Source organism: Lichenostomus cassidix, chromosome 12 (genome assembly GCF_008360975.1).
Source record: "Lichenostomus cassidix isolate B80296 chromosome 12, HeHo_3.0, whole genome shotgun sequence".
NCBI lineage: Eukaryota > Metazoa > Chordata > Aves > Passeriformes > Meliphagidae > Lichenostomus > Lichenostomus cassidix.
The window spans coordinates 18,463,510-18,490,240 of NC_139493.1; the positions used below are offsets into that span (position 1 = coordinate 18,463,510).

At 44.5% G+C, this 26,731-nt stretch overlaps 2 protein-coding genes across 2 annotated transcripts; both read left to right on the plus strand.

Moving 5' to 3' along the window:
* The first annotated feature begins 208 nt into the window (after window positions 1-208).
* ISY1 (ISY1 spliceosome associated protein) lies at window positions 209-10,340 on the plus strand. Its single transcript, XM_085073092.1, has 12 exons — window positions 209-254; window positions 598-644; window positions 887-909; window positions 1,507-1,558; window positions 3,156-3,221; window positions 3,675-3,717; window positions 3,881-3,993; window positions 4,187-4,304; window positions 4,997-5,119; window positions 7,142-7,248; window positions 8,297-8,383; window positions 9,549-10,340. Exons 2-12 carry the CDS (start codon window positions 642-644, stop codon window positions 9,654-9,656), a joined length of 843 nt encoding a protein of 280 aa, XP_084929218.1. The 5' UTR covers window positions 209-254; window positions 598-641; the 3' UTR covers window positions 9,657-10,340.
* Window positions 10,341-13,438: 3,098 nt separating this feature from the next.
* LOC146431898 (haloacid dehalogenase-like hydrolase domain-containing 5) lies at window positions 13,439-24,153 on the plus strand. Its single transcript, XM_085073093.1, has 8 exons — window positions 13,439-13,614; window positions 15,583-15,792; window positions 16,483-16,595; window positions 17,288-17,381; window positions 18,568-18,601; window positions 19,433-19,607; window positions 20,682-20,870; window positions 21,913-24,153. The coding sequence occupies exons 1-8, from the start codon at window positions 13,501-13,503 to the stop codon at window positions 22,307-22,309; spliced, it is 1,326 nt and encodes a 441-aa protein (XP_084929219.1). The 5' UTR covers window positions 13,439-13,500; the 3' UTR covers window positions 22,310-24,153.
* Window positions 24,154-26,731: the final 2,578 nt, after the last annotated feature.

A 26,731-nucleotide genomic window follows, 5' to 3' on the forward strand; every position in this document is an offset into this window, starting at 1 on the left:
GCCTGGGACAGCGGAAGGTGTCCCTGCCGTGGCAGGGGTGGCACTGGATGGTCGCTAAGGTCCCCTCTCTCCCAAGCCATTCCCTGTTTCCCCAGTCCGTCCCAGCGCCCCGCCAAACCCGCCAGCGCGCGCTGCTGGCGCGCGACTCCGCGCCGAGTTCTGCGCGTGCGCGGTGCAGGGGCGCACATGCGCACGCGGGAGTGGGGCCGGGATCAGTTCCGGGTCTCGGAGCTGCTTCGTGCGCGCGGCGTTCGGCGGGACTGAGGGGCTGAGGGACAGAGCGGGACCATGGTGAGTGCGGGACTGAGGGACAGAGCGGGACCATGGTGAGTGCGGGACTGAGGGACAGAGCGGGACTGAGGGACAGAGCGGGACTGAGGGACAGAGCGGGGCCATGGTGAGTGCGGGACTGAGGGACTGAGCGGGACTGAGGGACAGAGCGGGGCCATGGTGAGTGCGGGACTGAGGGACAGAGCGGGACTGAGGGACAGAGCGGGGCCATGGTGAGTGCGGGACTGAGGGACTGAGCGGGACTGAGGGACAGAGCGGGGCCATGGTGAGTGCGGGACTGAGGGACAGAGCGGGGCCATGGTGAGTGCGGGACTGAGGGACAGAGCGGGACTGAGGGACAGAGCGGGGCCATGGTGAGTGCGGGACTGAGGGACAGAGCGGGGCCGTGGTGAGTGCGGGACTGAGGGACAGAGCGGGGCCGTGGCGAGTGCGGGGCAGGGCCGGATCCGCTGGGCTCTTGCCATTGTCCGGCGAGGGGCTCAGAGGGACCCCGGGCTGGCCCGCTGAGGACAGGGAGTGCGGCGTGTCCCGGGTCCCTCCCGGCGCTCCAGGCAGGGCCGGGGCTGACTGAGGCCGCTCTGTTTGTGTCTTGCAGGCTCGGAACGCGGAGAAGGCCATGTGAGTGCGGCGCGGGCACTGCAGAGCGGGCACCGCTTGAGTCGTGGGGCGCCTCGCCCGAGGCTGTAGCTGGTCTCACACGTCTGTGCCTGCTGGCTGTGACTGGCTGGCCCAGTGGGACTCACTGCTCAGCCTCTTTAAAGCACCAGCTTTAATGATGCTTTGGGATGCTTAGTTGTGCATGTGTTGGTGCAGAGGTGGTGGGAATAGGAGGGCGCCTGCACACATGTATCTGTGCTGTGGAGCTCCTGTAGCTGTCCTGGGTGGTTCTGTGCAGGAGAGACCCTGTAGCAAGGGCTGGGGGATAAATACACTGAAATATGTTGTAAAGGACCCTTGGGGTTTTAGGCAGTTCCCATTTTGGGAACAGAGATGCCAGGCCAGGAACCTGTCAGCATTGCTTTATTTGAGAAATGAACCACTGAGGATTTCTAGTGTTGAGAAATCGTTAGCTGGAGGAGTTTGAGGTGCTCAAAGAATGTGTTCAAGCCTTTGTTTTCTGTAGACTGTCATTAAGTCCATAATAAACATCCAGAGCACAACTTGTTCCTGTTGGAATGTGGATTTTTAAAAAGAAATCTGCTTTCTTTTCTTTAGGACGGCCTTGGCCAGATTTCGGCAAGCCCAGCTCGAGGAAGGAAAAGTCAAGGTAAGATGTAAAAGCCCTGAAGGTTTGGTAGGTCAGGGAGGAAGGCAGGACTTGTTCAAAGCTGTGCTGGGCCATCAGCCAGGCCCAGGTGTCCTGTAGGAACCTGACTCCAGTAAGAAAGAAAGTAGTTCAGCTGACTGTATTTCACAGTCACACAACCAGAAATAGTAAACAGAAGTTTTCTTAAATCAGTTACTTGCTTTAAAGCTTATATATATGTGTGTGTGTGTGTGTGTGTGTTTCAGAGGTACGTTGGCTTAGATGCTGAAAAGAAAATGCAAATTGAAAATTAGTTCTTATATGTAATTGTTTGGGGAAGAAATCCCCAAAAAACCCCTACAGTTATGCTCTAAATAGAGGCAGCATGCTGGGCAGAAAATGAACATTATTTTTGAGGCTGAAGTTATCTCCTTCTGCAGCTGCTTATGCAAACTGAGGCACAAACAGTTTTACTGACAGGAATCACAAGGTTTGTTTGGATTTCTCCCTAGAAGTAAAGAAATCCTCATACTCTCATTCATTGGTGATCTGGTAAAACAGTAACCACTGAGCAAAGGCCTTTAGGAGCTCTGTGGACTGGAGACTCCCATGGGACACAAGGTTGGAATGTTGTTCACCCAACACACAACAGCTTTGTTGCTGTTCATCATGGTCTGCACTGTCACACAGATTGGGGTTTTGATTGCTGTAAGATTGACCAAAAAATGGACTTAATTTCTAAATAAAAACATCCCCACCACTACAATACAATAAACTTAAACCCACACAAACCTTACAGACTGATCCCCACCTATCTCTGATTATAACTGAGTGCTTTTCACTGAATCATAAGTCAAATTGAAAAAATGTTCATGTGGGGATCAGAGTGTTCCCAGTAACCTTTTTGGACAGGTTTATCACTCAGCAATATGAAACAGAAAAGTAAAAAAAAAAAGTTTGGAGAAACTGTAGTAGAAAAGATTCCATGAACAACAGATAGAGGTTAAGATGCAATAGGGTCCAGTAGATTATGCTGAGAGGGGGTTTTAATACCTTTTAATATAAGGTATTTTTAATAAAAGAGCTGTGGGAAAAGAAACAAAATAACTGCACACAGAGCCCTGGAAGGACGATGAAGTACTGGTTTGTGTAAGCAAGTCAATGGAATGTGAAGAAGGTTGTGAAGAAGGTGTTTTGTATTAACTGTAGTTGGGAGAGTACAAAACGAAATAATCTTGGAAAAAATGTCATTATTTAGTAGTAGCATTTGAGAAAGGCATAACCTTAACTAGGTGCTGTGTGCTGAAAGTGGTGAAACTGTCCTGAACAGAAAATTTTTTTTGTGTTGGAGAGGATTGTGGGGTGTTTTGAAAAAAACAGGTGACATATTTTTATTTGGGTAAAGTGGATTTAAATAATTTTTATAGTCCGTGATAGTTTAATTTGTCAGGGCTGTAAATCATTATTGTTTTCCACTTAGCAAAAATCCATGGGAGCAGAAGGCCCTGGAGCTTGGTAGCATAATTTGGGATAAACTGAGCAGTAAAGGCAGTGTGAAGTGCTGTGAGTGTGCTGGTGCTCAGTTGAGTTTGATCATGTGTGATTTTCTGTCAAACAGGAGCGAAGGCCTTTCCTTGCATCAGAGTGTAATGAGCTGCCCAAAGCTGAGAAATGGAGGAGACAGGTAATGTCAGCCTATGGATTTTTGTAATTCTATAGGAAGTAGAACTGTAACACTTCCTATGTGGACAGCCTGATTACAAGGGGTTTTTCCACACCTGTGAGTACCCTGACAGTTAAATCACAGAATATTTTAGATTGGAAGATTGTTCATCTCGGTGTTCTAAGCAGGTCCTACCATGTCAGGTTGTCCCAGGGCCATGTCCAGCTGAGCTTTTATTATCTTTAGGGATTTAGATTCCACAGCTTTTTGGGCCTGCTGTTCCAGTGTTTGATAACCTTCTTAATGATTGCCCTCCCCTCCCCTTGAATTTAGTCAGAATTTCCCCAGTTTCAACTTGTGTTCTGTTGCTACTTGTCTTATTGTCATGCACTTCTCAAACAATCTGTTTTCTCTGTACCCTCCACTAAAGACAGGTTTTGTTAGAAATGAATTTTTGTGTTCTTATTTGACTAGATCATTGGGGAGATTTCCAAGAAAGTGGCACAGATTCAAAATGGTAAGATTTTTGTAACTATGTTTTGATTTTTCAATCTCCAGTCATAAGCAGTTACAGTAAAAATCACATTTCATCTGAATTATACTGATTCCATTGCAAAAATTCTGAAATTCCTCTGGTGCTTCCAGTGAGCTGCCTGATTTATTGTCCTTTTCTCTAACAGCTGGATTGGGTGAATTCAGAATTCGGGACCTGAATGATGAAATAAACAAACTTCTGAGGGAGAAAGGACACTGGGAATACAGAATAAAGGAGCTGGGAGGTCCTGATTATGCTGTAAGTGGAGAGTGTGTTGTACTGCATGTTTGTTTGCTTACAAGTGAAGTGACTGCTGAGAAAAGTGTGCAACATTTAGTTAGCCATGGATGGCTTGGCCAGTGGTTTTTAGAGAGGATCTTTATTCAGCCCCTAAAAATGTTTGGTTGTGTTAGAAGAAAGTTTTAAACTATGAACTCTGTTTGTTTTCTAGCGGATTGGCCCAAAAATGTTAGATCATGAAGGGAAAGAAGTTCCAGGAAACAGAGGCTACAAATACTTTGGGGCTGCAAAGGATTTACCAGGAGTTAGAGAGCTTTTTGAAAAGGAACGTAAGTAAAGAGCAACTCTTCCCAGACATGAATCTGTGTAGTAGAACATCCTGAGTAAAATGTTGTTGCAGTTTGTGGGGAGTGCTGGTAACAGCATTTCTGAATGTCGTAGGTCAGCACAATGAAACACTGAGCACAGGGAGTTAATTAAATGCTATTTCTTTGGAAAAAGAACACCTTTGGCTGTTTGCACTTAAGGAAATCTAGAAAAGAGCAAACAGGTTTCTACTAGGAGTTCCAAATGGTAAGGACTGATGCCCTACAGAAACTTGCCAGCATAGCAGGCAAACTTTATTGAGAAGTTGTAAATAGTACTTGGAGTTCAGGGTTAAAAAAATAAAGAAAAAAGGAAAGTTGGGTTGAACATCATTTTAGAAGCAGGAATAATCAGCTTTCATAATAGGAAAAACTAGATGTAAGGGGATGAAATTTTGTCATGGAATTGCTGGGCCTGAAAGTGAGACAAAGACAAATAATGGGAAGTACTCCAGGATGTGGGAAAGCATTGGGTCATGTACTGGAACTGGTTTGTGCAGGCCAGAGTGTGACACCAGCGCTCCCAGTGCTGGCAGCAGTTCCATCATGCTGTATATTGGCTGGGGGGAGGTAGCTGTAGGTGCTGCGAGGTTTGGGAGGAGCTGGGGACACTCAGCTTGAGGTGACCTGGGTGGGTGACAGTGGTGTTCTTCCAGCCCTGCCTCCCCCACGGAAGACTCGGGCTGAGCTCATGAAGGACATCGACGCAGAGTACTATGGCTACAGGGATGAAGATGATGGCATCCTGGAGCCCCTGGAACAGGAACATGAGAAGAAAGGTATGTGAACTTCCAGACCTGCACAGGTCAGCCCAGGAAGGGGTAATGGTGGTCTCTGAAATTCAGGTACCTTTTTTTCCCTCTCTGTGCCTTGCCTTGTGCTTAGCTGGCAGACTTTGTCATAAGGGTATCCAAATCACTACAAAAGGTATTTCAGGGGGGAGATGCCTTAGAGTTGGCTTTCATCTTTACCACTGTTAATGAATTAATATTGTCAGCAAGTCATTCACTATTGAAACAAAAACTCCTTTTTCCTCCCCCTTTTTTCCTGCTTAAGAATGTAGAAGAGTAGATTGTAGCAAGATGTGTGGAACCCAAGCAGTTCTCTCCCTCCTTTGTGCAAACTGACCCTACCATCTGTTTCCTGTCTCACCTCGTTATTTATTTATCCATAAACATAGCTGGTTACTTTTCTGGGAGAAGGAGGGGCCTGCTGGAAATCCTGAAGTCTAGGTGTTAATTCACCCATGTTGTCTAACTTGGGATTTTAACACATTTGTAAATATTTTTTCCTTTGAAACCTCTTCTTTCTCCACAGATAACACTTATTCTTGTGTCTGCTCGCATAGTTTTCTCGTGTTGTCTCTACTGACTTCCCTGGTAAAGACACCAGGATTACGAGTCTTAATTTCTGAAACTCTCTTTAAAACTCAGCACTGTGTGCTGTTTTCTGGGATTTGTGTAGCTCTCAGTAAGGGCACAGACCACCTTTAAGAGGTTGGCTGTTTTGTACAGAGGGAACACCTCTTGGTGCTGCTGCTGAGCAGTGGCTGATCCTCACAGTTAGCCCTTCTCCACGTGTGAGGCATTCACAGAGTTGTGTGTTCAAGGTCATGCCTTGCTGGGTAGATGGCAGGGCAGGGAGGAAGGGGGCTGAAGGAAATGCTTCACTTATCAGTGTCCTGCAGCAGAGCTTGGAGCCCTAAACCCTGGGAAGGGGAGATGCCTGCAGGCAGCTGATAGTGCAGGAAGGGAAGTAGTGTGGTGAGAATCCCAACAGCTCCCACGCAGGGTCCATCCCCCACATCCTGCTGGCTGCAGGGCTACCTGGGCTGTATTCAGGTGGTCATTTCAGAACATTTTCTTGTGGTTACTGTGCCACCTGAACTGACAGAGCTGGAGATGCTGACAGAGCCAATAGTGTGCTGTTAATGTACAATTCATGCACAAGAGCTGGGCTTCTCTCAGGGTCAGTGGTTGTCTGAGATTTTGTGGTTCTTGCCTTAAGTAAGGTTTTTGTGAAAGAAAGTATTGAAGAAGCTTCTGAATTTGGGGTTCCTTTTCTGTTAGGGAACCACAAACAAGCCATGTGCCACTGGTTAGGTCTTGCTCTCTCAGGGAGAGCATTTTAATGTGTGATCTGTGAGAGCTTGGGGGATGCCTGCTGGCTCTTGTTGCTGTAGTAATTTCCTGCTGCCAAGATGCATTAATCTGGCGCCTCTGTAGGGTCTTATCATTGGCCATGTCACTGATTAAGCTTCTTAAAACTTGTTTCAGTGCTCTTACTGCCACTCTGCTGTAATAGAGATGCAGCAGCCTGGCAGCTTCCACTTAGCAGCAAGGTACAGAATTGGGATTGTGCTACAAAATAAGAGAAGTACCCTGTGAGATGGAAAAAGAGACTTGAGTGGGTGGTCAGTGTAAGGAGCATAATCATGTTTAATTAACCACATGGTGATCAGCATCCCTATAGCTGCTGACAGGCTACAGAGCTGTAAGAGCCACTTAGCCTGTTCATGTGACCCTGTTGCTCAGGTCAGAAAGTAGGTTGGTGTTTATCTGTGACATTTAGAGTCCAAAATGTACCCAAATTAAATTATTAGCAGGTACCACACTTTGACAGTGATAGCAGGGGTTTTGCTCAGACTACACTGATGTATTGTATTACATGCTCCATCGAGGTTCTATAGGGTGTGTTACTGATGTAGAGGATTTAGGCAAGAAGTTTAAGTGCTTTGGAAATAAGACCATGCTGCTCTAACAGGCTCTCAGCCACACTTGCCATTTTCCTTTGCTACCCAGTTATAGCAGAAGCAGTGGAGAAATGGAAAATGGAGAGAGAAGCACGACTTGCAAGAGGGGAGGAGGCAGAGGAGGAAGAAAACATCTATGCTGTCCATGAGGAAGAGGTAGGGGACGGCTCAGGTGATGTGACATTTCATGTGTGCCTGTGCTCCCTTCTTGGACATGGTGTTACTCCACCAAGGACCTGTCTGTTGCTGTCCTGCCCTTCTCTCTACCTGACCCACTACACAGTTGGCCCTGTTCAGTAAGAATCAGTAGCAGGGGAGTGCTTTGCCCAAGTTTAGGGCATGCTGAAGGCTGGCAGTGAGGGCAGACGTTTCACTGGAGTGAGAAACACCTGCTGAGACCTTGCTGTGATTTAACTGGCTGCGATTTAGCTCAGCTGCTGTGTTGGTGACACTGGCTCAGAAGTACAACCTGCCTCAGGAACAGCACAAGCAGCTTTGGCTACAGGATAATGCCACACTGCCAGTGTGTAAAAATCCAAGGGTTACAGGGCCTTGTCTACACTTGAATTGTGATACAGCAAGGCTTTGCTGGTGCTGCTGTCACTGCTGTGACCTGGCTTTTGTTTCTTCTCCCTGCTCCCACTGAGATCTGGAGAAGGGGTACTGGAAACAAGTTCTCATTTCTTGGTCTGTACCTAAGTGGGTTAAGCACAAGAATAAAAAGGAGAAATCCATAAGATTGATCTGGTGGCTCCTCCAGTACCCTGTTTTATTTGTATTATCCCATGATTCATGAGCCCAGCTCTCAGGTGTGGGACCAAAGCAGTACAGATCTGTAGAGGTAAGTGCTGCCTATGTTTTTAAAGCACTTGCTGTCTTCTTTCTTAGCTGGCTCCTCTTCTGTTACAGCTTTGCTGTGAGAGCCAGAGTTATGCAAGGGGAGGAAATAGAGCTTTACATTAATGCCCATGCCACAGCAGAGCAGAGGCCATATGGGAAATGGAAGCAGTAATGCTGAAAAGGTCAAGGAGCAGGATCTGCATGTGATCCTTGTCATGTTCCTTTGGTGTTGGGTCCTCTTCACCCATTCCTGTGTTTGTAGTGGTGATCATGCTCTGGGTCCTTCTGACAGAGCAAGTAAGAAAGGAGTGTTTTTATGACTTCTGTATAAAATGAACTTGATGTGATTCTTTTCACTTTTAAGTCTGATGAGGAAGGTGGCAAGGAGAGAGAAGGTGAAGATGGCCAACAGAAATTCATTGCACATGTTCCAGTGCCAACCCAACAGGAGGTAAGACATAACAGCACTCAGCTGCAGAGGTGCACTCTGGCTTTTGCAAGACGGATCTTTATATACATAGGTCATCAGTAAAAATGCCCCAAATTTGTTACTTCTGTCACTTGGTTCTGCAGCTGTTTAATCCTCTGGCAGATGCAGTGGAACTGGCCAGAGTTGTGGTACCAGTGCTATAACCCTTTTCGCCTGAGAATTTCCAAAATCTTCCTAAGTATTCCATGAATTGGAAAGTGTTGTGGTGCTGTGATCAATAACTAGGATTGCCTACTACATCTGGACTGTGCCTTTTTGCTCATGGTCTGACTTACTTTTTAATTTAATGGGATGATTTTTGAATTGCAGAATTTGCTCTCATCAGTTTTCTAAAATTATTTTGGTGCTGTGACCTTAAACTGACTGTTACTTTGAAATTGTTGTAGGGTATATATTACCTGAACAGTAACAGGTTGTTTGAAGAATAATTCAGGCAAAAAGGTGCTGGAGTTCTGTAGCTGATTCTCTTTCTTAGTGACAAATCACCCCCTATCACCCACAAGGTTATGCCTTCTAGATGCTAAATTACTAAAAACTAAGGTTCAGAACACTCATTGTGAGAGATGCTGTGTGCAGTTTGGACAAATATAAAATCATTACTGAGTTAAAACAGTTCTTGCAGGTTGATACTAGTAGATCTTTATAGTACATGCTTCATACAGAATCATGCTGGCAATTCTGGCAAAATGCAGGACAGAGGTTCCTGGTTGTGGCTGACATGAAGGGCACTCTCACTAGCTGTGATTTGAGAGGTGAGGGCTCTGTGCAAAGCCCCATGTGTTCTGCATTTCTTAAAGCTGTACCAGAGAGAATTGTTTGGAGCAAAACCCAAGTGACTGTACCGAGATCAGAATGAAATGGCAGCTAACACCCTGAGCAACAAGCGTGGGAGCAGAGATCAGACAGGAGCCTCTGTTTTACTGCTTCTTTTGACTCCTAAGAGTTTCATCTGAGTATTAAAAATACTCCTGACTCATCTCACTCCACTACTTCTACACCAGTTCACAGCTCCAACTTTCACAGGCTCTTTCCTGTGTTTTTCATCTCCCTGTGTTTTTCTATAGCTGAGCATCTGAGGTTTCAGCCTCTCAATTAAGCTGAGTGCGTCCTGGTTTTATCTCTGCAGATTGAGGAAGCTCTTGTACGGAGAAAGAAGATGGAGCTGCTCCAGAAGTATGCCAGTGAAACCCTCCTGGCACAGAGCGAGGAAGCAAAAACACTTTTAGGACTGTAACAGTATGGCCTGGTTTGTAACCCCTGTGTAACCCCTGTGTAACCCCTCTGCAACAGGTTCCTAAGTTCTGGTAGCAATGGGTTTTAGCTCTGAAAGTCCTTTTGGATGTGGAGTAAACTGATGGAATTACAGTGTGGTGTGCAGAAGGAGAGCCATCATTCTGGTTTGTCCACTAGGATGACTTGCACTCCAGTGCTGGAAAAGGTCAAACTTCAGTGAACTTGCCTCTGCATCCAACAGATGTCTTCAGTGCTTTCATTTTGGGAAAGGGTCTGTGCAGGGGGACCTCTTACAGATAGAACCACATCCAGTGATCTAAATCCCGAAGGGAAACCCATGGTGTTCCTGCCATCCTGTCTGCTCTGTCCTGACTGTAAGTGTGCTCATCTTCTCATGCTGGGTTTTGTTGAGTGAGAAGTAACTTACACTGTTACACCTGCTGAGTTTACCAGAATGACCTGGAACCTGTCTAGAGGTACCTTTGAAGGCAGATCTTAGGAGTGACTTTGGAGGAGATTTGGTTCTTTCCAAAACACATGCAATGTCTAAAACCTGTTCCCCTTTTTGTCGTTTGTAACTGTGCCTGGATGAATTACATAAATGCTGGATATTTCAGCAGCTATTGTAAAAAAACTTTGTGATACTTTGTTCAAATATTTTTAGTAAAACTTATTTACAACCTGATGTCTTGTTTTATTCTAGCTCAAAAGGTTGTGGTGATTCTCTAATCATGGCCAAAGAATGGGATCACAGCCAGCCATTCTTGTAGGGATTTGAAGCTCTGCATCCCCTACTGCCCTTGACTTGTGTATCCTGGGACAAGAGGCAAGGTAGAGCCTGTTCAGAGTCTTGTGGGTGGCTAACGTTGTACAGGTCTGAATGAATGGCATTTGAAATTGGACATCTGCAGCCATGGAATATTTCTGTCTAAGGAATAGAGTATTTAACAGCCAAGTCTGGGTCTGTTCAGCATTTCTGGATGCTCTCAGTATTTATCTATTGCTATCTGTTGTGAATAATCCACTCCAGAACAACCAAAGCTCTAAATTACAGAGACAAGCTTTCTATTACTTGATGCAAATGATCAAACAAACAAAAAAAAAAACAGAATTGAAAAAGTGGAAAGCATAGCTGCCAAATTAAAACCTTAAAAAAAGCCCCAGCATAAATCAAAAACTCAATTACTGGTAGCAGGCAGACAACTAACATCACAAACACATTCTTCTCTCTTCCTGTCAGCAGTGCCACTTTCTCTGCTTTATTTCTCTGTAATAAAGCAGCAAAGGATGTGTTTATGACTCAAATTATTACACTTGTGTGCTCTGGGTTGTGAGCATCTCCAAAGTGTTTTTGGTGCTGCCTTTGGAGTGCCTTCTGTTCCTGAGTGTCAGGAAGGGATGTGCTTTATCCACGTGCTGTCTGTGTTGCTGTAAAAGACAGCACTCCCAGAGTGCCTGCCCCAAAACCCCTGGCCTCCCAGCCTGGAAAAGTGGGCTCCTTCCCTGTTGGATGTGCTGACAGTCCTGGATCAGCTCCTTTGCCTGTAGAAAATCAAGGTGTGTGAAAGGTACAGGCTTTGGGTGCTGAGCCCCTGAGTCCCTGGAGCTGAATAAATTGGCAGGTGGCCCTCTAAGGCTTTATCACTTCAGAGGTGTGACTGAAGGGGCAGGGGGACATGACACCAATAAAAAAGCTGGAGTAGCCAAATGGGTGCTCAGATAGAGCTGGAGCTCTGTTGTGAACATGCTTCTGCTACACTGAACTTTATATTCATTTCTTTGTGCAACAGCTTTTCTTCCAGGGGAAAACTGCTTAAAAGAGGAAGGTCAGAATCTTGTAGATTTGCTAAACTACATCCTGGAGATAAGTAAACTCGATTTAAGTGGGAAAAAAACCTAATTTTTTTGGCCTGATACAGTCTGAGAGCTTGGTAATAATACCAATGATAGATCCCTTCTGTCACTATAGGAATCTATAAGATAGAAGACAGAAAACAGAAGGGTAAAGGGAGATCAGGGACAGACTGATGATAACAGAAATACAAAAGAAGAATAAATTGAAAGAATGAGAAAAAAACAGGATTGTAATTGCATTTGTTTTCAATGGAGTATGACTAACATCATGATGTAAAAGGGAAGTTTTTAAGACAGGGCTGATCTCTGCCAACCAGCACAGAAATGGAATAAATGCACAGAAATGCAGTGTGTAGCTGTGCAAGGCAAACTGGCTGCTGCCTGGCCCTGCTGTGCCAGATCCTCTCTCTGTAGCTCTGAGTGCAAAGCATTTTTGAGCTGAGTGCTCGTGGCTGCATCTGAGGGAACAAACTGCAGAGTAATTATTTGCCACAGTGGCCTATAGCAAAATGCCTGTGTCCTGCCAAGCTGTGGAATTGCTGGTGCAGTGAGGGCAGGGAAGCTGCAGTGGCCACAGCCAGGAAACTGATGCTGTTTGTCCTGGAGAATGGAGCAGTGGGCAGGCTCAGCCTGAACTCTGAGTGTGCAGCTGTGCTTGGCTGTGTGTGGTGTCAGGCTTATGGCTCATACCATCTCTGTAATGCCTCAGCCCTAAACACAGCCAGCATATAAAACAAGTACTTTATGTATTGTTACAGGTAGCTTGCTCTCCTGTGTGCTTCAGAGTTCTGCCCTGGGTGTGATCCTGGCTTGAGCACCAAGGGGATAAACGCTCTAATTGTTCTGTCTGCTGCATCGATTTGGGCCTGCTTTTGTCTCTTAGAAATGCATCTGTGTGCTCATTTAATGCCAGCCACGTCAGTGGTGCAGATCGAAGGCCACTTTCCTTGTTCAGTGTCCTGGTGAGTGCAGTGCAATCAGTTTCTCCCTGCAGTCAGACGGGTGGTGAGGAATATTTGTTGGCAGCGCTAGGAAATAAGTGGATTTACCTAATCTGCATTAGCAGATGAGCAAGATAAACAGAGATGGCTTTGCAGAGTATCCATTAACTAATGACATTTTGTGCTGCTTGTCTCACTTTCAAGTCTAGCTGATGGTGAATGCCTTTGCATTCCACAGGGCCTGTGGTGTTTGTGCATGAGAGGCTTTTTCCCAAGAAATGAATCACAGAGTAGGGCAGGCTGGAAGGGACCACTGTGGGGCATCTGGTCCAACCTCCCTGCTCCAGCAGGGCCATCCCAGAGCACAGGGCACAGGATTGTGTCCAGCCAGTTCTGGAATATCTCCAGTGAGGAGAATCCATACCCTCTCTGGACAATCTGTTCCTGTGCTTGGTCATTGCACAGTAAAGAAATTCTTCTTCAGGTGGAACCTCCTGGGCATGAGTTCATGCCTGTTTCATCCAAGTGGTTGGCACCACCAAGCAGAACCCCGTCCATCCTCTTGGCACCCCTCCCACTGAGGTCCCATCTCTGCTGTCCCCTCTCAAGCTGGACATGCCCAGCTCCCTCAGTCTTTCCTCGTAAGAGAGATGCTCTATTCCTTTCACCCCTGGCCAGGCACAACCAGAGAGGATGTTTCTTCTGCTTTGTTATTCAATTTAAAAAGTAGTCATCTCCTTGGTCGGAATGTTGTGCTGCTCTTCTCACTGTTGCCGCCGTGGTACCAACCCCGGTTCGCCTGAGGGGCCGAGCCGCGGCTGCGGGGCGGGAGAGCGGCGGCAGCGCGGAGCTCGCCGGGCCGGAGGGGCTGGCAGGGCGCGGAGGGGCTGGCTGGGCGCGGAGAAGCGCGCAGGGCGCGGAGGGGCTGGCAGAGCGCGGAGCCGCTGGCCCGGGGCTGACGTTGGCCCGTGACGCGTCTGACGCTGCCCCGTGAGCTCAGGGCCGGGCCGGCCGGGCGGGGCGGTTCGCCGGCGCCGCACTCCGCTCGCCATGCGCCGGGCGCTGCCGCCGCTCCGCGCCCTGCTCGGGGCAGCCCGCCCGCCGCGGCTGCCGGCGGCGCGGGGGATGTGCGGTCCCGCGGCCGAGCGGAGCGGGCACAGCGCGGTGAGCGGGGCCGGGCCCGGGCGGGCGGGCTGGGGCGCAGCGAAAGCGAAACGGGCGCGGGGCGCGGCGGAGCGCGGCCGGGCCACACGCCCTGTCCGGCGTGTGGGATGCCCGGGGTGACCCTCGCTCCCCCGGCACGGCTTTTCCGGGCACTGCCGCCCGGAACCCCTGTCCTGGGGCTGCCTTTTCTCCTGGTCTTACCGAGGGAACGAGGGAAAGTCGTTCCGACCACTGCCGGCTCCACCGGTCCCCGTGGCTGTGCAGCGCGGCAGAGCACTCCTGTCACCAACACTTTCTTTAGGATCAAAAGGGGAAAAAAACTGTTGACTTCATTATCTCTCTGCTCAGTTCCTTCCTTAGTGTTTTTTTCGCTCTGTAATACTTTTCTTTCTGCTGGTGTTACTCACCGTAAAATTCTCGTTTGTAATCTCTTACCTATATATCTGTTACTTAAATGTGGCAAAATTAACTTAACCGGATTTACTACAAAATTATTCCAATGCCACCATAGTGTCAGCAATTTCACGTACCAGTTCACAAAGCCTGGGAAGACTGCTGTACCTTTATTAGTAAGCCTTTAGCAGCATCTCTGTGGTAGTTTGGCTATTTCTGATACAGCATTCCTGAAACGGGTGCAGACAGTGTGGAAACAAGGGCTGCAGGGGTTTTGGTCTTAGATAGAGGCTGATGATTCTGTAGAGGAGAAAGGAGAAGGCTTCAGGGGCAGTTCTTGCTTGTAAAGCTGAACAAAAACCCCAGCCTTATTTAAACGACTGAGAATATTTAGAGTGTTGACATTATTCACCTGGGCTGTGTAGCGGAGTGGATTTTGGCTGTGGTGTGAGTGCCGTGGGTTCAGAGGAGGCAGCAGTGAGAGTGTCAGGGTGTGCCGGCAGCTGCATCCCCATTCCCAGCGGTGACGGTGGCAGTGCCTGTCTCGGTGCTGTGCCCGGCTGCAGGAAGAATGTGGCGGGTGAATAATTGATGTGGAACAAAGTGCGAAGTGCCCTTCTCCCTGCGCAGGAGACACGGTGGCTGTGGGTGTGTGCCCTGAGGCGCTCCGACAGCAAAGGCTGTCCCACCTCCCATGGCTGGAGTCCTTCTGTGCCTGCTCTCTCCATCACCTCGGGATCGGCTCTTAACCCCTCCCTTTCCATCACTGACACAGGGGAACATAGTACCCAAGGTTCCTGCTTTCCATTTTAGGCTTGGGAGAGAACCGAACTTCAGATGATAGATTTTGTTCCAGCCTGGTTCAGTAATAGTTTCATTGCTCAACAGCCCTCTCTCTGTCTCTGCTCTCCTTCCCTGGGCTCATGAAGTCTAGCTCTTCACTGCCTCAAAGGCCGGCAAGGAGAAACATTTTAGTAACTCAAGCAGCATCTTTGTTTAAGAAGGTGCTGACTTCCCCAATTAGTCTGCCTTATGTAAAGCTAGGAATGGACTGAAGCTGTGTGTAAGGAGCACAGCCGTCACCTGGCTGTAATCAAACCTGTTGTGGAGCAGAATGGTTTTACTACATAACCACCTTGTAAGGGAGGAGCCAAGTACAATACTTGTGTCCAAGACCTGCCTACTGCGGAAAAGTTTACTTTTGTATGTTTTGTTAGTATTCTGTGGGTGTCAAGCAAATCTGAAGTGGGACTCAATGGCACAGCAGCATGTATTTTGTATCTCTTTGGATCAGTCTAACTTAATTTTTCCCTGTCCTCTGAAATGTTCTGGAACTATTTGTAGGGCAAAGTCTGTATGCATAAGGCAGAGGGAGTTGTGCTCCTTGTGTCAACATGTATTTAGCATAAATGTGTCTATAAGGCACATGAAAATGTGCAGAGTTCAAGATCCCTTGCTCATTGGTGTCTATCTCAGGGGGCTGTAGCTGCTGTAAACTCCATCACGTGTGTGTAAGTACATAACTAACATAATGGCATAACAAATGTACCCTTTGATTTCATCCCCTCCTTATAGCTCAGCGTGCTGCCATCCTTTGGATTTCTCTTTGACATTGATGGAGTGCTGGTCCGAGGAAAGACCCCCATTCCTGCTGCCAAAACAGCCTTTCAGAAGCTGGTGAATTCTCAGGGACAGTTCTTGGTGCCTGTGGTCTTTGTCACCAATGCAGGCAACTGCCTGCGCCAGAAAAAGGCTGACCAGTTGTCTCACCTGCTGGGAGTTCCAGTGAGTCCCTTAAATCCTATTTGTTTCATTATCATGTTGAATGTGTCAGATGTGTTACCTTCCGTTAAATGCTGCTCAGTTAATCAGGTCTGCTTTTCCCTTAAGCCCTCTGACATGCTTTGCTTTCTTAGAAAGTAAAAAAAGCTGTCCAAAGCTAATGGCATTTCCACTGGAAAAGGTACTGATCTTTCCTTTAGTAAAGCTAAAGGTATTTCTTTGCAAAGGTGATAAGTAGTGATTCATAGGAGCATTGTTACAGGATAATAATCTTACTGGTTAGTACCTGTCCTATTGAAGGGGTGGGGATATGTAAACTAAAAGAATGAGATCTTCTGGTACAATTAAATCAGTGCTACAGTCAAGCAAATGGCCCATGATTGGAACTAGGACAGTTTTGATTCTCCTTCCCAGTTTGTTTCGAAATGAATTTGGTGATTCTGTAAAACTAGGAGAGAAAGGCTTGCTCATGTTGGATAGAGCTGGAAGCTGAAAGGGGTGTGTATGATAATTTGTCAGTAAGGTATTTTTTTCTGGCATATTATCAATACATCATTTGTGAAAGGAGAAAATGCTGATTGTTTTGTAATTCCTGGAATCTGTCACATCTGTTAACTGAACAGATCTGTTAACTGTGTATAAACAACTTCTCTGAAAAACAACAGACTCCTTTTGTTTTCAAATCCTAAACAGATTTCACAAGATCAAGTGATGATGTCGCACAGTCCTCTGCGGATGTTCAAGCGTTACCATGAAAAATGTGTTCTGGTATCTGGACAAGGACCACTTCTTGATATTGCTCAAGAGTATCTTTAAAAAAGTTTTAAAAAATAACAACTTTCTGTGAAAGTGTTTTCCTCAATCAGGTTCAGGGGATCCTGTGGGTCAAGTGAAAATCCAGTATTTCAGTCCTACTAATGCAGTAATGAGTAGTAATGGTAGTTCTTAGTATAGTTTCAAATTCATGTTTTGAATGTGATTTTATACTAACTGCCCAAAGAACTTGAATTATATTGGTGTAATGGTGCTATCAAGGTTTCAAACTGTGACTTAATAACCTTAACTTTTGCAAAAGCTTTGCTCATGCTTCCATTAAGTCCCTTCTGCACTTCTTCCTTTAGTGGGATTTTCATTAAAGTTGGTGTAAATCATAAACTGTGAAAAATGTATATGGAACCTCTAAGCATAAGCTCTGTTTCAAATATGAAGTTGAGAGAAAAGTGTTGAAGGAACATTCCAGTTAATGGTCAAAATTTGTTAGGCTTGGCTAAGAGAGAAGTCTATTACAAGACTAAAAATGAAATAGTACCTTGGTCCCTCATTTATCAGCAGTGGGACAATCATCTTTTTGTATCACAGAAGGAAAAGTCAATCTTCCATGCTGCTTTCATTCCTAAATAATTTGTAAATGGAATACATTCAAATGGTTAAAATGGAATTAGCAGTTTGCAGACCCTTTCCTATGAGCAGCTGTGTGTCCTTAGCTGGTGTGTCCTAGCCTTGGGTTCTGCCAGCCCATCACCATCGACACCCTGCGGGAGAAACGCCCTCTGCTCGATGCAGTTGACCATGACAGAAGACCCAACATCCTGGTGAGTGTAGATTTTTGTTTCAGACCTCTCTGTTTGCTCATTGCATGACATCCTATAACTGGGGGTGAATATTTAACTACCAAGCTAATGCTGCTGTTCGTACATTGTATTTTGACTTTGCTGTTTTGCTTCCTTATTTGTTTTATCACAGCATTCTCAAGAACTACGCTATAGATTTTTTTTTCTCAGTAGTAATTCTTTAACCCAGCCTTTGATTTTGTAACCTCCTGTTGTGGGAAAACTTACAATCTATACAGATACCTAATGCAAAATCTGTCTTGGAAAGCTGATTGGCCTCCTCAGAAAGTGTGGAAGATAACAAAAGCCTTTCCCTGCAGTATGGGATTGCAGTGTTGGTATTGTTTCTAAGCCGTGAGGTAGCTTTGATTGTAAAGTAATGCTTTGAAGATAAAGAATATTACCTCAAAGGACTCCCTTTGTTGTTTATACCACTGTTTAAATGTTAACAGTAGGTACAGTGGTTCCAGTTGAATTGTGCAGAATTTAAAGAGGAAGTGAATAGCTATGTGTACTGTACATGTTCAGGGTCAGCCTGCACAGTGGATTTGCCCACCTGTAATCAGGACATTCTCTGTGCCTCACAGAATCCATAACTCAGGTGTGTCACCTTTTTCTGGGCTTCTCACCCATGTGGGTGGGGAGGGTGAAGAACCTGTTAAAGTGTTTGTCACCACACAGAGTAAATCATGAAGTGCAAACAATTGTTTAGCAAATATATTACATGTTATACAGTGCATTCTTCTTTATTAGCAGTGTTAAAGAAATACATCTCAAAAACTATTTTTCAAATGTCTTGGTAGTATTGGAGGCCTCTTACTCCTGTAAGAGTAAGAAAAGCAAAGAAAAATAATCACCCATACTTTCATAAACAAGTAATTTAAACAACTGGAGCTCTCAGGCTTGCCAGAGGCAGCTCAGGAGGAGCAGGAGGCTCGTGCAGGAACAGCACAGTCACTTGTCTGCTGTCCCTGTGCCAGAGGTTTCACTTCAGAATGGAAACACAAGTTTCTCAGTGAACTGACGTCAGGTATATATCAATACAGAGACTGCATTTCCTGTCAGAGCTGCAGGAGGCAGCTAGGGGAGCTATGCTTGAATTTATTCTGTTAAAAATAGTAGTAGATGTTTAATCTTGTAGAAAACTTTCACTTTTTTCTTATTGCAGTCCCCCTCTGCTGTGGAGCTTCCCAAGATTGAGGGTCAGTTATCTTTATTTAACTTGCATCTCTCCATTAATAAATGAAATGTCTTTATTTTATAATCAGAAATTATTTTTAAATTGTTGGGCACTTTAGAAATTTGTCTGAGACAGTCCTAAAATTTCCTTGTTAATGACATCTGTCATTAGTTTGGAACTCATCATGTGTGGTAAAGCTGGTTTTTAATGTGTGCAGTTTTCAGCCATGTGTTTTTCAAGTTTCATGAGGTCTTGCCTTTTTATCTGCCTTTAACTGGCAATTGTTGCCCTTCTTTCATAAATGAGGAGTGAACTGATGTGCATTATTCAGAAATAATTGGTCTTGTTCTTACAAGCAGTCAGGATGGTCACTCCAGAGCTGTATTATAAGAAGGGTCTCATTTCAGCTCATTGTGTTCCCTCTCATCTCATCTGAACTACAGGAAAGTAGAAATTGGACCTTGGAATATAAAAAAAAATCCATATCAGATTACTGCTGGAGACCAAAACAATTTTTAAAAACAACATCCAAATTTTGTTCTGAGATGAACAAGTTAACATCTCCGGTGGAGCATTTAAATACTGTGTGTAAACACAGAGTTCACAAAGGTGTGGAAGACACAGAAATACAGTTTAGAAGTTAATATTGTCCAGTGTTCTGGAGAAACTGCACCAATTAAAAAAACCTCCTAAATCTGTAGAGTTTGCAGTGGGGTCTTATTACTTCTGAGATTTTCTGTGAATGAATGGGCATGTAATATATTAAAACCCTAAATTAAAGTTAATGGGACTGTTTGATCAGAGATTTGGTGCTCTGTTAACAATTCCATGACTGTAATTGTGGTTCTCACAGCTGTGGTGTTGTTTGGGGAGCCAGTCAGATGGGAAACCAGCCTGCAGCTGATAATAGATGTTTTGCTGACAAGTGGCTATCCTGGAAATCCCTATGACCAGGAAAACTACCCTCACATTCCTGTGCTTGCTTGTAACATGGATCTGATGTGGGTGGCTGAGGCACAGTCCCCAAGGTAAGTGCTTTATAACATTAATATAACTGGGATGTATTTGGGGCTTCCTCATTTTCCAGTAGGATTCAGAGTCAACTCTTGAATACAAAATGTTTCATGTAGCCTCACAGCAGGCCTTGGCTTTGAATGCAACATCTCTAAAGCAATGCACTTTCAGCTAATGCTGCCTTGTTGCTGGCTGCATTATTGCATCCAGGAAATCAGTTACTCAAGAGAAAAATTGCTTTTAAGCTCTAAACCCTTTTGTTTCCTCACTCCCAGAACAGTGGGGAAAGAGAGGTTTTTTCCTGAGGGCCTCAGAGCCTTGGTTCAAAGGCAAAAATGAAAAAATTATCAAGGCCATTGTTTCATTTCATTAGGTCCCTCTGTGGTATTTCTCTTTTCCTGGCAGGGTAAAGAGCTGACCCTCCTGGTTGAAAGCAGTGAGTGGTTTTGAGCTGAGGACAATGCAGTGAGCTCTTTAAGGAACATAAGAAAAAACAAGTAGAACACGCCAAACAAGGTGGCAGGACCTCTTAGAGTGGTTTTGTTTGATTTTTCTTTCAATAGAAGGTACTTCTTTAATAGGTTTGTTTCTCCTCCCTTCCCCTCAATTTGTAATTTGAAGATATGCTGAAGTAGAAACTTGTTACTGTGACTTGATTGCAGCCTCAGTCCTGGGTCAAAGATCCGCTCAGATACCTGTCGTTGGAAGCAAAGGCCATCTGTAATTAGCATTTTACTAAAAGATATATGTGTGACAGTTTCAGGCTACAGTAAGGCAGCCAGAGTATCTACAGTGAACAATTTTAGAACTGTTAGACTGATAAATCTGTTGTGCCGTCCTAATAACATGGGTTTATTGTGGTGTTTGTTGTTCAGCTAATCAGCACTTAATTTGCAGTGAACCAGCTGCAGAAATGTTGCATGCTGAAGGGAATTTGATAGTTGCAAGATACGATTTATTCCTAAAAAATAATGAAATAAAAAAGCATTGTTTAGTGTTTTCAGACTGTACTTTGTAATTTGATTTGGTTTTATAACTGTGTAGGTTTCGGAATGGAATATTCATGGTTTGGTTTTATATCTCTGTAGGTTTGGGCACGGAACATTCATGGTTTGTTTGGAAAACATTTACAAGAAGATCACTGGCAAAGAGCTGAAGTACGAGGCGTTGATGGGCAAGCCCAGCCGGCTGACCTACCAGTATGCAGAGCACCTGATCCGGGCCCAGGCCCTGCAGAGGAGCTGGGAGCAGCCCATCCACACCCTCTATGCTGTGGGGTAAGGTGTGCTGAGCCTTATAGGTACAGCCTGAAATCAGAGCCCATCCACACCCTCTGTGCTGTGGGGTAAGGTGTGCTGAGCCTTATAGGTACAGCAGGAAATCAGAGCCCATCCACACCCTCTGTGCTGTGGGCTAAGGTGTGCTGAGCCTTATAGGTACAGCAGGAAATCACAGCCCATCCACACCCTCTATGCTGTGGGGTAAGGTGTGCTGAGCCTTATAGGTACAGCAGGAAATCACAGCCCATCCAGACCCTCTATGCTGTGGGGTGAGGTGTGCTGAGCCTTATAGGTACAGCAGGAAATCACTCAGTGTAAATGCCAGCCAAGAAAAACACACAACTCTAACCAGCTTGTTTCTTCTGCCACTGAGACCATGTAACTTTCTTGGCGCTATGGTGTATTTTTTGTGACGTTTCTAATCTTAAAAATTAATAATAATTTGCTTTTTTTATGAGTAATTTTTATAGAAGCACAAAAGGTGTTTTATATGCAACCAGGATTTCTCCTGATTTTTTATTTGTTTCTGTACTATGCTTTGTAAATGTAAGAAAATGGGTTTGCATGTGTATTTGTTTTATTAGGTATAGTGGTGTAACACCAACTGGCTTTGAGTAAAGGACTGTAAGATAATGTAGAGCTAGAATTTATCTCGGAGGTTATTTAGGTTGGTCATATGCTATTGCATGTGCTGTCACATCATAGAATCCTTTTCAGAGAAGGAGAAAAAGCTGTATTGTATTAAAGACTGTTCCAGAACCTCAAAAATGTTTGTAAATATAATAAGTTCATTCATGGGCTGCTCATACCTTGATTTTTATTCCCCTTGCCCCGATCTGCAACTGCAGTATGAGGAGTGATGAATTCTTACCATTTCATGCTTCATGAAAATGGTGCAATAAAATAGCTGTGGGGTTGGATTTCTCCCTATCTGCACAATTCCACATAAAGCTGCGAAAAGTATAGAATAAACTGTTAAATGGAAACTGTAAAAATGTCTTTGATACGTTGACAGTACTGACTGCATTCTGCTTTGCAGGGACAATCTGATGACTGATGTGTATGGTGCTAACCTGTACAACCGCTACCTTGAGGAGAGCTCCAGGAAAGGCTCCAAACCTCGCATCCAAGCCAAAGTCTCCAGCAGCAGAGGCCCTGCTGCGCTCTCTCAGGACAGTGAGATAGGCCTCAGCTGGGAGAACGAGTTGGCATCTGCTGCTGCTGCCCACTGCAGGTCTGTCCTGGTTTGTACTGGGGTGTACAACCCCCACACCGAGGTGCCCTTGGACAGCAGGGACAGCGTAACGGAAACCGTGTTCCACGGCCACAGGGATTTTAGGTTCGACCCTGGTTTAGTGGAACCAGATCACATTGTGCCAGATGTTGATGCTGCTGTAGACCTGGTCTTCCAGCTGGAGAATTTTGCACCTAATTGAGATGACATGATTTTTTAAGGACCACTCAGTGCTGCGCTTTTCTTCCCAAAAACACACTGTGCTTTACAATAGTGCCACAAACTGCTGCCTTCCACATTTTTTAAACTTCTAAATTAATACAGTCTTCTATTAAGAATGTTTATTAGTACTATATTTAGGTACATTAGAGTGTTTAAGTATATTAAAGGTAAAAAATGCTTTTTATAGTGCTTCTAAGTATGTAATTTCTGGCTTTAATTGCCCTTTATTGTCTTCCTTTTTGTTATGTTAGGTATTTTAATAGCAATATTGCATAACAGCCTACTCATGTACTGGTACTTAAATGTCTCCATGACAGTAGCTTCTTCTGTTTGCTGGAAGATTTAGCTTTTATGTGTTGGGGATCTTGAGGGTGCCAAATTGTGGTGCTGGGGTCACTCAGTCTATTCCAAATGGACTGGCACAGAGCACAACCTGTATTAGTGCTTGGCACTCTGCAAGTACTGAATGCTCTCTTCGTTAGAGTGGAGTTCAATCTGTTCCACTTTGAACTTGCTCTCATATAACCTGCTGCTGCCTGTCTTTGTGTTTGTTTTCCCTTGTCCCTGGGGTTTTATTGCTCCTCTCTGCTGTGGTGAGTGAAACCTTAACAGAAATGTCCCTGTAGGGTGGGCAAGGTTGAGTTGTTCCCACTGTGTTGGAACTCCAACCACACTGAGCACAGTCCTGCAAGGAAAGCAGCAGACCTTGGTGCCCTCTGTGGCCTTTTGCTCTTTGCCTTTCTAGCTGCACCTTTTTTTTTTTTTTTTTTTTTGAGGGATTTAGAATCTTAGAAAGCGTTAGCAAGTTTGTTTCAGGTGTTTCTGTGGGTTGGACTTTACCACTGAATCAGTGACTACTGCTCGGCCAAAAAGTGCCTCCTAATTTACTTGAAGCCTCATACCACTGTGGTAATTAACTGGCCTTTAGTGTAATATATTTCATCTCATGTCAATGTTATGTGTTGTTTGGTTCATGGATTTTATAGCTGTTCATTTTAAAAGAAAAATAATTTATTTTTTGTTATTTTTGTAAAATACCTCTAAATATTTTCATCTAAAAGATGTCTTCGAAAATATTTCTGTGGTAATTTGTTATAATACAGTATATGTTGTACTTGTGACATAAGCTTGGAAAACATAACCCAATTAATTGTTTTAAAGCCAAAGACAACTTACACACAAAGATCAATTCACATCAGGGGCTCATCAGGTTTTTAGGGTTGGGTTTTGTTTAGGCTTTTTTTCAAATTAGAAATTGTACAAACAAAATTGTACAATGCTGGCTGAAAGCACTGACAGACATGGTGGCACGGAGTGAAATTACTTCCTGGCCAAATCCTTTACTGCTCACTATCCCAACAGCAACATCTGAAGGCTCTCAGCTGCTATGAAGTCAGATTTTGTTGTTGTGTTTCCTCTGTTTGCAAAGCACTGTAATCCCCCTCTGCACTGTCAGGGTTGTTGATTTATCTCTCATAATGTTTCCTAAGTAGCTTTCAGCATGTCTCGCTGGATCCAGTTTAAGGACACTGCGCTAAACAGTTTATTTCCTGTTTCTTCACTGGAAAAGTATTTACAGCAGCACATTCTTGCCTTTTTATTGGTACAATAAACAGATATTTACCTATTTCTTTAGCACTTTTCTGTAATATACCAAGTATTTGCAAAGAATGCCAAATGTAAGTAAAGACTGTCATTTTGTATGGTCAGGATGATTTGAAGTCACATTGTTTCAGTACTAAAGCATGTTGCAGACCTCTCTAATTTCGCCAGAGTCGGTGAAGCAAGGAATAAAAATGTTGGAAGTTGATGAACAACAGAAAATGCGCAGTTTGTTTCTCCTTTTTTTCACTACAATATGCACAAACACTTCAAAAGGTTCATGGAGGAGCTGTATATATACCTCTTAAATTTCATTCCTCATGGAAACATTAACATAAAATGTGTTTATAGAAAAGGAAGACAGGATTTTAGTCTCTATCCCTCCCAGACCATTTAGGCTGTGTCTGCTTTGCAGGGGTGTGAATGTTGCCTGGTGATTCTGCTGGATTTGTCTCTGATGTGATTTTTTTGTATGAAAGTGTGACTGAACCCCAGGAGTGCACTGGGGTGCCACTAGATCTGGATCACACAAAACAAAAACCAGGCAGCTGTTGCCCTTGGTGGTGGACAAAAAAAAGATTAATATATACAGGTGTTGCTAAAAAAGCACAAGAGAAGTGTTAGTTTGGTAGACACCTGTGGTAAACCAGTGAGGTTGGCAAAGATGCTGGAGACATATCCTGAAAAATAAAGGAGGGATTTGAAGGAGTACAGTGAGTTACCATTGAAAAGAAGTATCATAAAATAGTGCCTCATGGTAATTTCTAACACTCTAACATTTCCTGCTGTACTTTAAAATGAAATGTAGTGATACTTCATTAGTAACAAGCTAAGATGTGGACATTCTTAGAAGAAATCTCAATCTGTGGTACTGGAAAGGTGGATTTTTCACAGGTCTTAAGTAAAACTGAATTTAGTATAATGTTCTTTGCAATTATCCAGCCAAGAGAGAGATTGATTAATATTATATTGTGTAAGGAAAATACTAAGACCCTGTCTTGCTCTCCTTTCCTTGACTCTCTTCTTTCCTGGATTTTCACTTAACCTTTATTTATTCTCGTTTTGACATTTGTCTCTTTGAAAGAGCATTTCCCACATTCTCTTCAGTGTATTTCAGTCATAACATGGGTGAGCTATTGGATGTTACAATACTTTTTTCAAGTGTATAATGTCCTGTTGAAACACCTAAATGACAGAATACAGAGGAGGTCACTGAAATCAGTTTTAAAAATACTTCTGAGGATCTTGCTGAAGGTCCCTCTAAGTAGGACTTTTTGAGTAGTAGTTTTATTCTTGATACCTCTTGTTCTATTAAAAAAAAAAACAAACCCAAAGCTCAAAACCGACCTTCAGAGGTATATCCTGTAATTATTTTTCTAAGCCAAAATGTAGAGTCCAAACGAGAGTCATGTATTGTCTTCAGTATCAGATGTTTTTCTTTAGAGGCATTTTTCAGTTAGAGGAATGTAGGATACTTAACTTTTAAAAACCATGAATTTTCAGAGATCTCCTCCTTGATATAAAAAAAATTCTGAACTAGCATTTAAAATAATTGTGTCAAAACCTGAATACTCTTAAACGTAAGGAAAGGAAGAATCTATTCGGTGGTAACTTTTACGTTTATAAAATCAGTCTATCCACCTATTGACACTACTTGTTACGGAATGATCTTTTGAAATTGTAGGGTTTTTTAGTTAAAGGTCATATCCAGGCAGCTTGCCTTAAAGGCATGCATAATTCACGATAATCTGTTGCAGTGTTTTGTAGTAGTTTACTTCTTTCCATGAAGTGCTTGGTAAGAATTGTTTGTTTGGGAAGCGAAGGGCTGGAGCTGCCCTGAGAGGCTGAGAGAGCCCGGGGGCGGTGAGGATGAGCGGTGAGGGGTGATCAGTGAGGGTGTGCAGTGAGGGGTGAGTGGGAATCAGTAAGGGGTGAGAGGTGAGCGGTGAGGGATGAGGGACGGTCGGTGAGGGGTGAGCGGTGAGGAGTGATCGCCTCAGCTCTGAGGGGCCGGGACCGCCCGGTTGCGATGAGCGGTGAGGGATGGTCGCCTCAGCCCTCAGGGCCCGCCCGGTTGCGGTGAGGGGTGAGCGGAGAGCGATGGTCGGTGAGCGCTGAGGGATGGTCTCTCCAGCCCCTGAGGCTCACCCCGCGCTCCCCCCGCCATCTCGGCGCTCCCTCAGCGCGGCAGGGCGTGGCGCGAAAGGTCCGAGCATCGAGAGCTTCTCCTGCTTCCTTTTCCCCCTCTTTTTTCCACTTTTTTTTTTTTTTTCTCCTTTCCCCACTCCTTTCCCCTTTTTCTCTTCTTCCTCGTTTTCTCCCTTCCCCCTCGCTTTTGCCTCTTTTCTCCCTTTTTATTTTTCCTTGTTAATTTTTTCTCATTTTCCCCGTTTTCTCTTTCCCCCTTTTTCCCCTTCCCCCCTTTTTTTATTTTTTCTTTTCGTCGTTTTCTCTTTCCCGCCTTTTTCTTTATTTAATTTTTTTTATTCGCCCTTTTTCCTTTTTCCCCCTCCCCCCTTCTTTTCGCTTTTCTTTTTTTCTCTGTCTCATGGGTAGTACAATGTAAAACCACTCCATGCAGTTCTCCAAGCCTCAGGGTATTCCAGATTCTGCAGCTCGATTGACTGAACTCCGGCTTGGTAAGTGGCAATATGGGCTTCGCAGACCCTCAAAAAACCAAAATTCGGAAAAAATAGCAGATGAAGGAATTAAAGGAAGGTCGAAATAGCGAGCTGCATAACACTACAAGCGGAGGGCAGCTGTCAAAAGAGGTGGAAATCTCTTTCCATTAGTATAAAGG